General features: G+C 37.2%; 1 protein-coding gene across 2 annotated transcripts in view; it reads right to left on the bottom strand.

Moving 5' to 3' along the window:
• pvrl2l (PVR cell adhesion molecule related 2 like) overlaps positions 1-13676 on the bottom strand; it is a 151207-nt gene that overhangs the window by 6843 nt on the left and 130688 nt on the right. The window contains exons 7-9 of one of the 2 annotated variants that reach the window (XM_079878605.1): positions 1781-1876; positions 1188-1320; positions 926-983 (exon numbers count right to left, since the gene is read on the bottom strand). In XM_079878605.1, the coding sequence (XP_079734731.1) occupies positions 926-983; positions 1188-1320; positions 1781-1876 (287 nt within the window). The remainder of the gene's footprint in view (positions 1-925; positions 984-1187; positions 1321-1780; positions 1877-13676) is intronic. The other variant, XM_079878607.1, reaches the window with a different exon arrangement.

Below are 13676 nucleotides of genomic sequence, written 5' to 3'. Positions count from 1 at the left end.
AATGTTGAAAAAAGTTGGATTTTTTACAGGATTTGATGATGATTTTTTATATACTTTTTTTTAATACATTATAAATGTATTTGTCACTTTTGATCTAATGCGTCCTTGCTGAATAACAGTATGTTTATGATTTCTTAAAAAAAAAAAAAAAAAAAAGTGACCCCAAACTTTTGAACAGTATTAAATTACCAGGTCTCAAAGGCTAATCTAAAGTTTTTACTGGTAAAAGGCAGTGTTCAGTGAAATAAGCTGCTAAAAATATAATAATATTTTACTGCAGCCGCTATTTTCAGCAAACATGAAGCGAGATCTCATAATCACATATTTTGAGGGTGCTGACAGCTGAATTAATCAGCTTTTTTAGGGCAGCCGAGATGAAAGATGCCTGTGATGTACAGGCTCATTTGCTCGTGCGCACACACATACACAAACATGTATGCACACACAAATTTATCTCCACCCACACGTTCTACATTAAGCTTCAATCAATACACATTACCCCCATGTTAACCCTTTCTTTCTCGACCATAACCCGAGGGCAACATTAGCAATTCTCATTCTCTTCGCTCGGCTTGCTTTTACATACTTCACAATACAAATTTGTTTCAAATGTGGTCCAAAACCAACCAAGCGAACAGGAAATAATCGTTAACCGGGAAAAAAAAAAAAAAATGCAATTACCCTATTTTGAGCAATACAAATTTTCCCTCGTCCCAATACGAAGTTTGTTCTTCAAAGATCTTTTTTATGGTGGTTTATGTATATGTGTCTTCTCACCAGCTCTGATTTAATTGCCGCGCGTAGCCTGGAGAACTGTAAGTAATCTCAACATTGTGTAATGAAGAAAGCTCAATGCGTTGAGTTGAAAGAGAATGTTTGATGTGAGCGTTGAGAGGTGACTGATGGAAAAAAAATGTCCGCTCACCATTTCTGTTGAGCTGCCAGACTTCATCGGAGGAGGTGGCTTGTGTTTGGGGGGGCCTCTGGAAAAGTAATACAAGGAGATGTTAAGCAATAACCGTGGAGCGCATGTACGCCATACCGCGAATGCACAAATTAAGATGAGTTGAGAATGAAAGAGATGAAAATAGCTTGGGTGTTCTAGCCAGGAGTGAAAGAGAGAGGGAAAAAAAAGGATGTTTCACATGAATGTGTGATTGTGTTTGTGGGTGCGCGTTCACACTTACTCTCCGTTCTCGGTCCTCTGACGGCGTTTGTGGTACATGGCCACACCAGCGCCGATCAAACACAGAATCATTACGGCTGCAATGATGCCCCCGATAACTGGCCCGGCCGAGGTGACTTTTGGTAAAGGTTGATCTACAACAAGACAGAGACGCATACAATTATCATTGAGGGTTTTTTTTTTTTTGTGTGTCCTGTTAAAGTACAAACCACCCATGTAAACCGATATAAGAGAATGAAGAATTTCATTTACACTGCAAGACCTACTGACTGATTTTTATCATCTTATCAAATCATATCTGCATATGCTATCTGAGCCTGGACATATAGCCGACACGTGAAAAGATCCGCTCCGTGTTCAGCGGGTCACACAGATGTTGGTCAGCACCACGCGGATCATTTCAGTAGCACGGTTCGATCCTCTTTTGGAGCATTTGGTTTTCCAAACAGCTTGTAACTACATGAAACAGGCTGTGGGACTATGAGGAAGGATTACTGTAATAGGTTTATGTCATTTGACATGCAGTGGCAGCGGATTTTAACATTTCTAAAATAAATACATATAACAGCAAGTGCTCTTGTTCTTATCGCTCACCAGCGGTGGCACGTGTGTGCTCCCATGATGCACTGGTAGGCATTTCCATACGTTCATTAACCACCTGAATGCCAAGTGGGGATTTTAGACTGAATTCTGAGGACAAACAGATAGTTGGTATCAGGGTTGTGTGCCATTCAGAACTGAATTGTTAATGCACTATAGACAATTCAGGAATTGAATTTGAATTGAATTTGGCAGCAAACATTAAGAGGAATTGTAATTCAAGATTGAATGTAAGCAAGTCGAATTAAAATAAATTGAAATTTAAAGCAATTCATATAGCTAATTCATAAATGAACTAGAAAAACTATTTTGTCAAAAGTTTGTCAAGACAGACTAAGTATATTAGCTTGATAAAGCCTTTGAAAGTTTTATAGGCCTTGAGAATGACAGACAGACAGACCGATAGACAGACAGACAGACAGAATGATAGACAGATAGATAGATAGAACTTTATTTTACAGTCCCGTTTCGCATGTACATACTATATATTTATAGTAGTGATTACAATAAATGGGTAATAACTAGGTCCTAATCTTGAACCTACCCCTAAACCTAACCTTAACCCATGTAGTTACCTTATATTATACAGTACTTACTTGGTACGTACACTGTAAGTACAGTAAAATAAAGTGTAAACTTTTGCACAATCCTGGTTCAGATGTAGGTCAGATGACCACATACCAGATATAAACTGCACTAGATTCCAAACCACATTTGAAATTGGCCCAAATTGGATGTGTAAAGAGATGTCTATCAGCCTTTTTTCTGTTTCATCTCCATTGTGATGTCCACCATTAGTCCCCCGGACCAGTAATCCGGTTTGAGAACTAATACACCACAGCTCCTTATCTTTCCCTTCGCAGTTAGACATTCAAAGCTGGAGTGATAAGGTGCTTTGTAGTGCGGCTCAGTTTGATGAGGTATTCACAGGCAAAGCTTGCTGAGACTTGCTGCTGGGGTGGGTATGCTAAAATTAGTAAGCCCCACTGCTCTCAGAGCGATTGATGAGACAGAAGGGAAGTGAGAGAAAGAGATGAGAGATGGGTGAGACAGAGAGATATAGAAAGGGGGATTGCCATCACTGAATATTTTATTGAAACTTTGTCCATTGTCATGCCAATGAAATGCTCTCGAAATGAGGTATGACGACTGGGAGAGGTAGGAAAAGACAGGAAGAGTTCAGTTGCGTTTGGACGGAAACAACAGTGCAGTAACGCTGCTGTCCACCAGGATTGCCATTTTGTAAATTCCTAAATGGACATTTGATCTGCAAAGTCACAATGGTGATCTTTCTGTGAATCGCAGCTTTTTTTGGACGGATCAGATTAACTCTGTTTCCAGTGATTGTAAAGAAACAGATGTGCTCATTACTTGCACGCACATACACTTGTAGTCACACATACATTATTAATATAAAACAGATTCTTGATGAAACCGGGCAGTGAGCCACAGAAATGCATAAAAGCTCACACACTGAGGACTTGTAGGGGGGCGAAAACAATATTGGAAACTCTTAAAACACACCAGTCTTTCAACAGCAGCATCGAAGTGGAGAGATCAGATGAATGTTAGAAAAAAAGTCTTTATTTGATAAAAGCTGATAGCCACACAGCACGAAACCTTCAGCAATCATTTTTACCTGCTGTGGATATTAAACAAGAGCATTTATTATCAATGTCCTCCCGAGCGAAAGGGTTTTGCTCAGTGTGTGCGCATGTATCAGTGGGGTTTATCGTATAGACCAGGCACCGAAAGCAACCTAAAACTTAATCTATAACAAATGTGTCTAAACAAATGGCTGTTGTATATCGTGCAATCCTGAAAATATATCAGCTACTAGCTACTATTCCTCCGCATGTCTCCTCTGTTGGTGGGTTCTCTTTCTCACATTTGCAGTGCGTTTATTTGGCTGGGGTAAATTTCCTCTGAAGCTGCTTATTTTGGGTCGTAGCTCGTGCTGTGCGGATTGTTAGTTTGTTGAGTAGTGTCTCGCAACAAACAGCTTGCAATTAAACGAGAAACACTGAGGGCAGGAAGGGAACTTGAAAAATCCTTGCAATTTTAGTAGAATGAAGACTGTAGGAAGACAAGCTGAAAACAAAACAATATTGTAAATGAAATGATAATGAACACAGATAATAGTTTTGATGTAATCTGCCTTACTGAGACCTGGCTTAAACCAAATATTTCAGTCTTAATGAATCTACTCCATCAGGCTACTGTTATAAGCATGAGCCTCGTCTGATTGGTCATGGTGGAGGTGTTGCAACAATCTATAGAGATATTCTTAATGCTACTCAGAAAACAGGACACAGGTTTAATTCATTTGAAGTGCTTGCCTTGTACTAAATATTACACTTTCAGATAAGAAAAATAATCTCTTGCTCTGGCTACTGTGTATAGATCTCCAGGGCCCTATGTTGATTTTCTAAGAGAGTTTGCAGATTTTCCTCCAAACCTATTGTACAACGCTGATGAAGTGTTGAGTGTCTGAGATTTGAACATTCACATAATACAAATTATGTTAGGAGTTGTGATTACAGACTAACTAAACTCTTTTGGGGTCAAGCAAAACGTCACCCGACCCGCTCTTCGTTTTATCATGCACTTGATATCTCATGGAACCAATCTTACTGATATAAATATTCAATCGGCAAGTAACCTTGTAACATGCATTCTGCGTACTGCTGATATTTGTCATAGCACTCCGCTTTATCGACCAGGTAGAACAATTATCCCAACCACTATAGATGGATTCAAAAATAACCTGCCTGATCTGCCAGCAGTGTTCCCATAAACACAAATTAACTTGATGAAATGACAAAGAGTATGGGCACTATCTTCTCTAGTACACATGGTAAAACAGTTTACTCATACTCTCAAGAGAGAAACTTTGAACCTAGAATGCGATACAAGAATCCAAGGTTTTTATTTAGTACAGTGGCTAGATTAACAAATAAACAGACGTCACCAATGACTTAATGAATTTCTTTACTGAGAAAATCGAATGCATCAGGAATACAATTGTAAATGTAAAATTTTTGACCACCCCTATCAAAGCACAGAAACTGCACTCGTTAAAATGACAAATGACTTCTAGCTTCTGACCAAGGCTGCATCTCAATACTAGTTTTACTTGATCTTAGTGCTGCGTTCGGCACTATACAGTTTATCATACTCTTAGATAGACTACAAAATTACACTGGTATTCAGGGACAGGCATTAAGGGTGATTAAAATCTGACTGTTACAATTTGGTTTATTTAAACTGGGAATTATCCAAATTAACATTGTAAATCGAAATTATGGAGGGCAGCAAGGGTCTGCTTTAGGCCCTCTGCTATTTTCAAAATACATGCTGTTCTTGGTAATATTATAGTAAAACACGGAATTAGTTCACACTGTTATGCCGATGATACTCCTAGTTGACAGAGTGTGGTAAAGCTATAAAATATTGGATGACCAGTATTTTCTTCTATTAAATTCAGATAAGAATCTCTTAGAATACAATTTAGGATGTACGGTTACTTGATCCTCTACAGTTATAGAACTGGGTGTTATTAGACAGCAACTTGTCTTTTGATAATCATATTTCAAATGTTACAGCCTTCTTCCCACCTCAGAAAAATCTCTAAGAGCATGTTATCCGTTTCTGATGCAGAAAAGGTAGTTCATGCATTCATGATCTCTAGACTGAAATATACACTACGAGCTGGTTGTCCTTCATCCTCAATAAATAAACTACAGTTAATTTCAAAATGCAGCTTGCTAGAGTTCTTACCAGGTCAAGAAAACATGATCATATAACACCAAATTTATCATCTCTACACTGGTGACCTATTAAGTTCTGTATCGATTACAAAGTATTGCTGCTGACCTATAAGGACCTTAATGGTTCAACTCCTGTCTATGTAACCAATCTTCTATCACCCTAAAATCCATTACGCTCTTTCAGGTCACAAAACTCTGAACTTTTGGTATGTACGTCCACTAAAGGAGGGAGAGCGATTTCACATTTGGCTCCTAAACTCTGGAATAACCTTCCTGATAATGTTCGAGGCTCAGACACGCTCTCCCAGTTTAAATCTAGATTAAAGACGCATCTCAAGCCAAGCATTCACATAATGTACCGAATAACCTTGTACTCCAGTTATATCAGATGAAATGCACATGATTATATTTTGCTTGAATGTTGTGAACAGCAGCTATGCTAATTATTTTCCATTTCCACCCGAGGTAAGTGGTACGCCAGCTCCTGTTTGGATCCAGCCCCTTTCAAAGATTTCAGATGCGAAGGGATGACCCCAACCACTGCGAGGACTTCAGATGATGCCAACTCTGAATCAACATGCACCACTGACAAATTTTCTATATATTGTAATCATAACGATCACAATGTGTAATAATTGCTTTAATGAGATCATTGTTTCTGCCTAAATGAAGACATGATTAGCTTAGAACTGTACATTTCTGACTAATGGACATTACTTTTACACAGTCACCTCTGATAACAGATTACTTCTGTCCAAATTTCATTAGAATCAGGACTCTAATAAAAGACCAATTTTCAAAACTGTTTTGTGAAGTCTCTGAAAAAACGACTTTTAATTCCTTCAGAAATCCTTGAGAGAATAATCCAAATGACAATTTTTAATACGAATGAAGAGTCTAGAAAAAATAGGCTGCCACCAGGAAATTACTGTAGAAACCGCTGCTCGTGCTGATGAGTTTGTGTCTGTTTGAGAGGAACTTCTTAAAATCATTGAGTGCATCATCCATATTGCAATTTCATTAGAATGAAGACTGACGGGGGAAAAAAAACTAGACCGTGACCAGCAATAAACCACAATTTCTTGTGAATCCGTTATTAAAAGAAGAGCAATGTCAAGGAGGGAGAGTCAATGGAATGACAAAAAGAAAGACAGACAGACTTGGACATTTATCTATTGATTTCCAGGAATGTAATGATAAGTACAGTACAGAAAGAACCAGAAATCAAATGCATCACTGGAACACACAATCAAGAAAACTGCCATTTCTCTTCCTAATATCTCAAAAACGTTCAACACTGTTATGTTTCTGCCATGTCACCCAAGGCCACCGAACCTTGCTTGTGTAGGAGGAAATTAAAACACACACACGAGTGTAAGAGGTGGGTGGACATTTTGGAGGGACTGACAAAAGACTCATTGTTGAAATAATAATAATTATCAGCAGCAGCTTGACTTCTGATTCATCCCATTATCGCCCATATTCTTTCAGCATTCCACCACTATACTTAGCCGCCAGACTTAGAAAGAAAGAGAGAATTAGAGAGAGGTTGTATGCTGAGCTGCCCTTAAAAGCTTTATAAAGATCATGATAATTGAGATGTGCAGTCTGAAATCTGTCCACATGCGGAAAAACAGCCCTGCTCAGTCCACTGCGGCCGCTTCTTAATGCCACAAAGAGGATTACATGTATATACACACACACACACACACACGCTCAAAGTGTTTTTGCTAGCCCTTGTTCTTATTTTGGTGACCTGGTCGATTCTTGCTTTTACACAAATCCTATTTGCATACTCATCTGTGATTTGTTCCTGCACTTACAGAGAATGTTTTGATTGGCTGTGTGGTTTGAGACTGGTGTTTCTAAACAAATAGTGGAAGAAATATTTAAAAGTTTAGGGTTTGCGTTTGTTTAATGATTTTTGAAAGTCTGTTAAAGGGGAACTATGCAGTTTTTTTAGCTTAATGTACCTTAACTGAACAGCTTAGGAGTCATTGGAATGGTTATATGACTTTTTTCGGGTTGAATGGTCGCCGTCTCGCTTCCCCCTAGCGCCTGTGAGCGGAAAAACCACCCTTGCAACTTTGGGCCGGCGGGAAGTATCGCGTGATATCAGGTCTCGCGATGTAACGAATTGCTTTACGGCACTGCACACATACATTTATATGCTAGCCTTCTGTGTTTCATACATACCTCAGTGGACATGGCTCTGTGCGTTCGCCGGCTTCTTTGAAAACAAATGCACATGTCAGAGGGAGAAGATGGGGGGGGGGAGAGAGTCGCCAACGAATTTAGACGACAGTGTTGTCAAATATCTACTCCGAAGCTGTAGGGGGAGCTCTATAGAGAAACCCGCAAGCAAAAAACGAGAAAACAGCGAAAGAAATTGCCAAAACTGCATAGCGCTGCATTATTTTATTAAAAATACAGTATGTCTTACTGTGTCTTAGTTTACGTTACTTAATGCATAAACATTGAGCAATACATTTGTTACAGTATTAATCTTTGAAAACATTAGTTAATAAAAATACAGCTATTCATTGTTAGTTCATGTTAAGGTTTATTAAATAATATTACCATACTTTTGATTTTAATAATGTATTAGTAAATGTTAAACTAAAATGAACTAAGATTAATAGATGTTTTAGAAGTATTCTAAAACATTCATTGTTCATGTTAACTAATGTTAACAAGTGGAACCTTATTGTAAGGTTTTACATTAAAAACAGATATATTTATGAAATACTATTACAATATAAAATAACTATTTTCTATTTGAATATATTTTATAATGTAATTTATTCCTGTCATGGCAAAGCTATTTTCAGCAGTCTTCAGTGTCACATGATTCTTCGGAAATCATTCTAATAGGCTGATTTGCTGCTCAAGAAACATTTATTATTATTATTATTATTATTATTATTATCAATGTTGCTTAATATTTTTGAGGAAACAGTGATACATTTTTTTTTTCAGGATTCTTTGACAAGTAACTGCATTTATTTGAAAAATAAATTTTTTGTAACATTATAAATGTCTTTATTTTGATAAATGTAATGAATCCTTTCTGAATAAAAGTATTAATTTAGTCAAAAAAAAAAAATTTCATATTGACCCCAGACTTTTTAATGGTAGTGTAAGAACCTAAACAGTTTAAGTTTGTTACTTGAAAAATCTGAATCCCATTTGAACATGTACATGATAAGACCGACATCCTTTGTTAATAATTAATAATGTTGTTTGGAAATATAACTCCATCCTTTACATTTCCAACACACATTTTCTTTCCCCCTCTCTCTCTGACAGCAAGTCAAGGAACAGTCTCTACCGAGGAGTAGCAAATTCTGTAAAAAACGTTTGTACAATTCTCTCCATATTTGATCCATCTGCCAGCACTACTCAACGGATTAAAGGCACATCTATCGTGTGGTGTCTCTGCAAAACTCCCTCCCTCGTCTTTCTCTTCCTCACACTCATAAGTGCATTTCTGTCTCTTCAAATAAAACAGTAGGATTGATTTTTTTTTCCATAAAAGCCAGGGTGAAGTGAACCAAATGAATGGGGGGGAGGAATCTTTTTTCAGGAACAGGACAGAACAATTTTAAGCAAAAGTCAGTTTGATACAGGCCAATCACTCCAAATTGCTTTCATTGTGAATTGCCTGAATGAAAAGCAAGTTGTAGAAGAACGGATTCAAACGAAGCTTGTTCAGAAACCCAATGAGGCCCAAAAATACTCTTTGTCTCACAAGGTCAGATCTTTTTTTTAAGGATTTCAGAAGACCAGAACCATATACAGTGGACACCTTTTTTTCTGGTCAGATGTCCTTGTGCAAGTCAGGGTTTTTCAAACTGAACTGCGCTCCTAATATCTAACATTCCAAAAAAGATGCCATGTTTAATTATAATTTTCTTGTTTGGTCTTTAGTATGATGATAAATTAAGGCCAAATTTATCAGGGTTGTCTTTAATATCACACTTATTATTTTACACAAAGTATAAATGGCAGCTATTTTAGAATAATTTAGACACTATTAGTTTTCATAAATATTTTAAATTAGGTTTTGCTCATATTTTCTGTTTCTGTTTGAGTAATTTTGTGTTTTTGTCATTTAAGTGTTTTTTTAAAACGTATAGTTTTTATTAATTTTAATGTAATTTTTTTTAAACCAAATGAAAATAGGAAATGTTATGGTTTAAACTTTTTCGCTACTTGAAATAAAATAGTTTTCAGTTATAATAACAACCCTGATAAACGGGTCTTTATACATCAAAGTGGCCTTTACTTTCCTTCCAAGGGGATCATCATATTTGGGTGTTTTTCTCATCAAAAAGTACAACCCTCAGGTGATTGTCACAGCGACTTGAAAGGTTCATTTTAAAGAGTTTTAGATTGATTTAACATAATATTATATCTTGCTGTGTCTTTGACTCCTGTGTGTATGTGTTTATGTTCAGGTCTCAGCGGTGGAACTCACTAGATGGTGTCTTAACTCCCTGATGGAGTGGTTACCTGGAAACTGCATGCATAAATAATTGGGCCTGAGACAAGTGAGTAAGTGTGTAAGTGTGTGTGTAAGTGTGTGTGTGTGTTTGGCTGCCCAGGCTCATGTGGAGTTGCAAAACACCTGCGTGGCTGGCAGCAAAACAGTCTTTTTTTCTTTTTTTTATCATGAATTAATAAAACAAACCATCCTCGACTTGGACTAAGGTTCTCCTCTTATAGTTATATCTGATGGACTCTCTGTAGGAGAAGCCAGTGCAACTTCATGGCATCATTTGAGCAATTTTGGCTTTGTGGACGATAAAAATCTGCAGAGTTACAGACAGAGGCAGCTAGCGGAGCCATTTCTATAGGGACTTATGCTGTCACGATTTTCATTCAAGTATATCAATATAACATTTAATTAAAAAACTCATAGTACTCAGTACTTTATCATGGCAATTCAGTTAAAAAACATTCCACAAACTGACATATTAAGCTTTTGCTTTTATTTTTTATCCTGAGTGCTTTAGACTATGAGTGTGTTACAAGTGAGACTCTCTTATTCAAAGAGTAGGAATTCATTTTACACCCGAGCAGCATACCTACTGTAGCATCACTGAACATTTCATAAACACCACAGCAAACGGTAATATGCAAAAGAACACACTTCCTTTTCTTTTTTTTTTTAAAAAAGCCAAAATGTTAATCTATATTAGGGGTGCACCAATATTACAATTCTGGCTGATATCAACAAACTGATAATTATTATCAAGTTATGGCCAATACCTGACAGATGGCACAACTGAAATTCAATACTATTTTGTTTAAGTAATATAAACAATAAAAACTAAAGTCAATCATTTTAAATGCTGTTATTTAGAAATGCTAAAGTGAATTTGGTCATCCCCGCATTATAATGTGCAGTATGAAAAATGGATATTAATTTTTTCATACTTGCATTTAATAGTCAAATTAAGATTATGAAATATATATATAGAAATAGAATATATATATATATATATATATATATATATATATATATATATATATATATAGAGAGAGAGAGAGAGAGAGAGAGAGAGAGAGAGAGAGAGAGAGAGAGAGAGAGAGAGAGAGAGAGAGAGAGGTGTTTTTGAGTGTAACTGACGATTGAAGCAGCATGTCTGATCATATTCCGTAACTTGTTCTGACTTTACACAAAACCTGAGTTTATAAGATACAACCAACAGCCACCCTGAGAGTAGAAGACGCATAACATCACAAGTTTGAGAAACCGTCAAAACAAGACATTCAGCGGCAGCGCCTTGAGGTGGTTTTCTGTATTGACAGTATGAGTGTACAGTGCTGTCTGAAGTGCTGTGTGTGTTTGTCTCCAGATTTCCGCATCGTTCTGAGTCTAAACTAATCTCCTCTCATCCTAGCTGTGTGCGTTTGGGCTGTCTGTGGATTATGGCAAATGACAGTGAGATGTCTGTCTGTCTGTCTGTGTTTGTAACTTGAGCTGATTGAGAAATCAAATTTTTCTGGCAATATAAAATGCAGCAACCACGCAAATATCGCAATTATTTTAATGCAACTGTTAGGTTTCCTAAAGAATGTGACATTAGATTAGATTCGTTTTAAATCAGTTCAAACTCATTCAGCTCCATTTCAATTAATCGATTCAGAACTCTGATTCAATGATTCATTATTTGCATCATTCTAAATATTCAGTCTCCATGTGGCATTTTTCATGTAATAAAATGTTTTAGTAAAAATGAAAATATTGCTACGTACTATACTGTTATAATTGTGCAAATACTGTATATAAAATGATTAAATATATGTTACGTGATTACATATAAATATATTTTGAAAGTTTTTGACAGGTATGGATGTTTAATTGGGTCCTATGAGTAAAAACATCTTAAAGGTGTAGTAAGAGATTTCTGAGAAACACTGTTGATATTTGAAATCAACCCAAACAAACACACCCCTCCCTTCATTGCTCCGCCCCCAAAATGCATGACACACAATGCAAGAGTGGATGTCTCTTTATCATAGTTGAAGCGAAGCAAAATAATGCTTCGTGAAAAATAAAGTGAAGATGACGAACGAAAGACAATATACAAGCAAGAGTTGGTTGTTAGTTGTCAGAAACTCCAGACAAACAATGACACTCAAAGCTGTCCTGTTACTAGAGCTAACATTACAACAACAGCATGGTTCTGTGAAACATCAAAACCAATGTAACTCGCGTATAGATCAGAAACAACGCAACCTCGGCATCCGTTTTCAGGCCTTCCCGCTTAGGTCTCTCCAGCGCTGGAAAGCTTTTCTAATATTATCGCGGGTCCTAAAGCTCTTGCCTGATCGTATCCCTTCTTTTTCCAGTGATATTCCTCTGACTTTTCTCTTTTCTCTTTTGTAATGTCTCTCAGCCATCTCTCTTTCAACAGTCTTTCTTTAAAATCTTGCTCACTCTATCTCCTACCCAATCATGTGTGGACACGCCCCCTACTGCTGATTGGCTACATGTGTGTGTCTGATCCACTTTCAACAGCATTATTTTTTTAGCTATATCACTCAGCTCAGCTCTCAAATTATAAGACCCCCTTCTATGCAGTGGCAACTCTCTCTCTCTCTCTCTCTCTCTCTCTCTATGCCGTCTTCCACCTCTCTCTCTCTATCTCTCTCTCTCTGTAGGAGAACAATCTGCTCTCTGTCAGTCTTTGTTTCATTCTCTTTCCCTGTGAGTGTCAGTGCAGCACAGCAGGGTCTCCCCACTCCTCTCCATTTCTCTTTATTTCTCCCCATCACTCATTCTCTAAGAGACATGTATATCCGGCCTTCGTTCTGCAATATCCTTGAAATCCTCAACATATGCTGCCCCTTAATGTATATCACGCACTGGATACGCTCGGTATATTTTATCATATGTGATGGGTTATTCTGACCCTGTACTCTCGTTGAATACCTCTTGAGTCTACTGTAGTGTATTATGTAAAACCCATCTCAATATCTCCACACTCTGTGCATCACTATGCTATTTTATTCTTAACCACTGGAATTCAGAAGTCAAGAGCCTACCTAGGGTCGACAATTTGTGTGAAATGACTATTTTCTGTACTCTCATCTATTAATGAGGTGCTTCGTTCCGCTCTTCTTACCGCATCTTGTTCTTCATTTGCACTTTTCTATATAACACTCATCCAACGCACCTATTTCTACTGTAGAGTGTTGGGAATTCTGCTTGCCGAGCTGTTTTTTTGTCTTACGCTTGATGCATTTCCTACTGAAACATGAAATTTAGGTGCACATATCAAAGGTTTTGTTCATTGTTTAGTCACCATGAAATCAAAATGGGCAATTCTTGTTTTTTATTAAATATTGCAGTGTTTATCATAAATAATTTATCCGTGCACATCATTTTTTAAATTGAATCAAAATAACTTCCTCTCAGTCTTGCAGCGTCATCTCTTTTCTTCTCTGATGATGTGTTTACTGGCACGAGGGCGGGACAACCTGTCACTCACATGAGATTGACCAATAGCAAACAACAACCATCCAACGATCCAATCAATTCCCCGATGGACAAAATCAAGTCCCGCCCTACATTGTTTCTTGTTTGAGAAGCCGTTTCACCTGGATAT

This window comes from Squalius cephalus, assembly GCF_949319135.1.
Source record: "Squalius cephalus genome assembly, chromosome: 8".
NCBI lineage: Eukaryota > Metazoa > Chordata > Actinopteri > Cypriniformes > Leuciscidae > Squalius > Squalius cephalus.
Note: the sequence above shows the minus strand (reverse complement) of the source record. Positions and strands in the feature narration are given on the sequence as shown.